This window comes from Sinohyriopsis cumingii, chromosome 11 (assembly GCF_028554795.1).
Source record: "Sinohyriopsis cumingii isolate HCF-2022 chromosome 11, ASM2855479v2, whole genome shotgun sequence".
Lineage (NCBI taxonomy): Eukaryota > Metazoa > Mollusca > Bivalvia > Unionida > Unionidae > Sinohyriopsis > Sinohyriopsis cumingii.
The window spans coordinates 72839790-72843281 of record NC_142971.1 but is presented as its reverse complement, the minus strand read 5'-3'; the positions used below and the strand labels follow the sequence as shown (position 1 = coordinate 72843281).

At 36.7% G+C, this 3492-nt stretch overlaps 1 protein-coding gene across 1 annotated transcript; it reads right to left on the bottom strand.

The window, feature by feature from the left end:
• Positions 1 to 1159: 1159 nt before the first annotated feature.
• LOC149788723 (E3 ubiquitin-protein ligase TRIM45-like) lies at positions 1160 to 2740 on the bottom strand. The gene has a single exon (XM_089974817.1). The coding sequence runs from the start codon at positions 2601 to 2603 to the stop codon at positions 1311 to 1313; it is 1293 nt and encodes a 430-aa protein (XP_089830943.1). The 5' UTR covers positions 2604 to 2740; the 3' UTR covers positions 1160 to 1310.
• Positions 2741 to 3492: the final 752 nt, after the last annotated feature.

Here is a 3492-nt window from a genome sequence, read left to right as displayed (position 1 = left end):
GGTACAATATTGTTTTATTCTTGCATTTACTGTATTTTCATTGACATGTTCATGGATTATAACCTATGCAATTAAATTATGTGCAACAAACATAACAAACGTAGTTTAATGCTACTATTTAGATGTTTTTTAAGAATTGATTCAAAATGTTGTCTTCCAAGGTAAAACAAATGAGCATGTACTTATTATTTGGGGCACTGCTATCAATTATACTAGCACTGTATATCAGAATAGAATGTGAAACTATTAAAATTCATGTAATCTTGACATGGATGGATACTGATGTCATAATCTTCATTATTTTTTATCATCATCACAAATTCAGTTCTTGCATTTAAAAAAAATCCAGTAACATTCAACTTATATTCTTTTGTCTCCCTTAAAGTGAACAATACTAATTATGGCCATAAGCATCTTAATTACAGTCATCAATATCATCATCATTTTTTAAGAATCTTTGTCACATCAGTCTATGCACATAGGGCATGAAGGCCAATCAACTTGATATTCTCATAATACTTTTGTTTTGATGATGTACTTGTGTTTAATTTGAAAGAATTTATATTCATGGGGCTGCACATTCAAAGCATTCTTGCATAACAATTTTTTTGTTTCAAGAGACATTTTGCACTTTTAGATTGCTACTTCAGTTGAAATAGGTGCAATTTTCTCTGCTCTGAATCATTTGTGATGAAAAAGAGATTCCTCCTGCTGTCGAAGTAACATGCCCATGGGTATTTTGGAATTCCATTGGTAAAGACCTGTAGGACTGACCCATCAGGAGACAGCTGATGAATGTTGTGAGACTGGCATCCAAGAACATATATGTTATCATCCCTGTCCAAAGATATTCCAGTGGGGTCTCTAAGATTATTGGGACTATATGTAAACTGCTTCTCACCTTCAATATGGAAACATACAAGGGAATGAGTACTTCGGATTGTGATGTACACACTTGTGATAGTGCTATTTATGGCTATAGAGCCAGTATCAGCTGCAGACACAAACTGATGAGTAGACTTTTCCTCCCCACTGTTGACAATAAGACTCCAGTAAAGCATGTTTGTTTCAGTATTCCCAGTCACAGCCATAGTCCCCTTCTTAGCAACAGCAATGGCATTACAAATATATTTGGTTGTTATCGTTCTAACCAGAGTAATGACATCATCTTTCACTGATAATATCAGTATTTTCTTGTCACCCCTTATGCACACTGCTGCTTCCTGGTCTTCCAATACGCATACGCTCCATGGGTTCTCTGTCAATTTGTAGCTTGAAATGTATTCATAGGTAGAGTTCAAAAGAATGCACTACCTACTGTAATGGTCAACCAGCAGCATGTTATCACTTGCAAGAAGTGTGACACTACAATAACCTGGTTGGCTGGGACCAGGCGTGTTCAGGTCAATTACAGCAACCGTTTCAAACATACAGTCATTTGCTGGTTTCTGTGTGCAGAGAGGTCTATGTTTTGAGACTGATGTGATGATCAGTTTTCCAACATCAGCAGAAAGGAGTTTCATAATGGATTCTATAACTGGAATAATTTCTAATTTTACTGCTATTTGGTCTGTTTTCTCGTACTTTTCTCTGACCTGAGTGGAATAGGACTGAAGCTGCAACATCACCTTTTCTGACATCAGAAATTTTTGTATGTCACTCCCGTAAGTATGGACTGTTTCAAAGGTTAAGTGAGAATTTTTCACGGCATGAATTAGCAACAAGCACTGTCGATTCTCTTCTTGTATCCTGATAGCCTCTTCTTTGAATATTCTACTTCCTTCTGTCTTTACCTTCTTTTCCAATTCGTCTATAGCAGTGTTTATTTTATTTCTCATTTCTTTGATCTGATCAGTCAGACTTTTAACTTGGGACTCAAGTTCATTAACATTTGATTCATTTATCTCCATGCACATCTTTAAATGCATCTCAATTTTCGTCAGCTCTTTATATACTTCGTCCAGTTTGATTCCACCCAATAAAGTGGCCAGTTCATCTTTCAACTCTGTCACTTTGGAACAAGTCTTGTGGTTGTGTAACAAGCATATTCCACAACAACCAGCCTTATGATCCCAGCAGAAGAATTTTATGTCTTCTCCATCATGCTTTGGACATGTAAAACCCTCAGCAAATTTAATCACGTTCCGTGGATTGCTTGTTAATTCCTCCATTGCAAGAATACTATGATTTTTCGATATTTTTTGTTTCTTATGAACTTTTAAGCAGTTATCGCACATTGCCTCTTCACATATTGCACAGAATCCATCAGCGGGCACGGACATACCCTCAGAGTTACAAGCATCACACACGTGATCTACTTTCGATTTTGTGGGTAGCATAGATTGTAAGACAGTGTCGACTGGAAACAACGACGCCCATTCATTAATTGGTTTATTGCGTGTGGAAGGATTAGCTATTTGTCTACATACCGGACATTCAATGTATCTAAGTTTCTCATGCTTTGTAGCCTCTGTTGATATATAGGACTGTAGGCAACTTTGACAAAATGGATGGGCACAAGGTAGCTGTCTTGGTTGCTTGCAGAGCCCTAAACAGATTGGACACGTTGGCTCATTTTCAGGCATTGTTTTAGCAGTTGCCATTATAAACGGTAAATTCTTTTACAAGTGTCCGAACCTGGGTACACCTGTATCCTCATATGTCGCTTTTAAGGAAATCATAAACTTATCGAATTCCGATTATGCCGTTACTTCCTATCAACTGGGGAAGACAGCTAGACTGGTACACAATTTACGAAGGTATAAAGAATGGGCGAGGCTATGCGCACGGTCGCCGTGAACCATCATTCGGAAAGACTATTTCCACTGCCGCTGTGTACCTCAGCTGGAAAGACTATTCGCATAACCACCGTGCATGTAATTTATGTAAATATTATTTACATAAAGCTAATCACACGGCTTATTATTTGATTTGCGATATATATATATATATATATATATATATATATATATATATATATATATATAATCTTTAATTCCATATTTGCAATGACAAAACGTGTACAATAATATATATGCATTTTTTGTTGTTGTCCTGGACGCATTTTGTTTTTAAAAATCAACGTGTGTGTGTGCGTGTGTGTGTGTGTGTATGTGTGTGTGTGTGTAAACAATCAAACGGAAGGGTGTGCGACTAAATTACGCTTTATACGACAAAATATGTCTCCTGTTCATTAGGAACTGAACCCAATCTCCGTTCTTCAAAATTATTTTCCAGATCTTTTCTCCTTTTAGGCCTTATACATTTAAAACCAAACCATGTTCCAGTTGCACAAACATATTTTGGTTGGAAAAATGATGTTAACTGTGAGTTCAGCGTTAAAGAAATGCTTTTCTAGTCGATGGAGCAATTTTTGAAATGTTGAATTTATTTTACATTGTAAGGCGCATGGTTCTGTCGCGCATAGTCGCGCAGGTAAACATAGAAGTCTGTACATCTATACGGTATTTAACGTTGACGATACCAGACTCT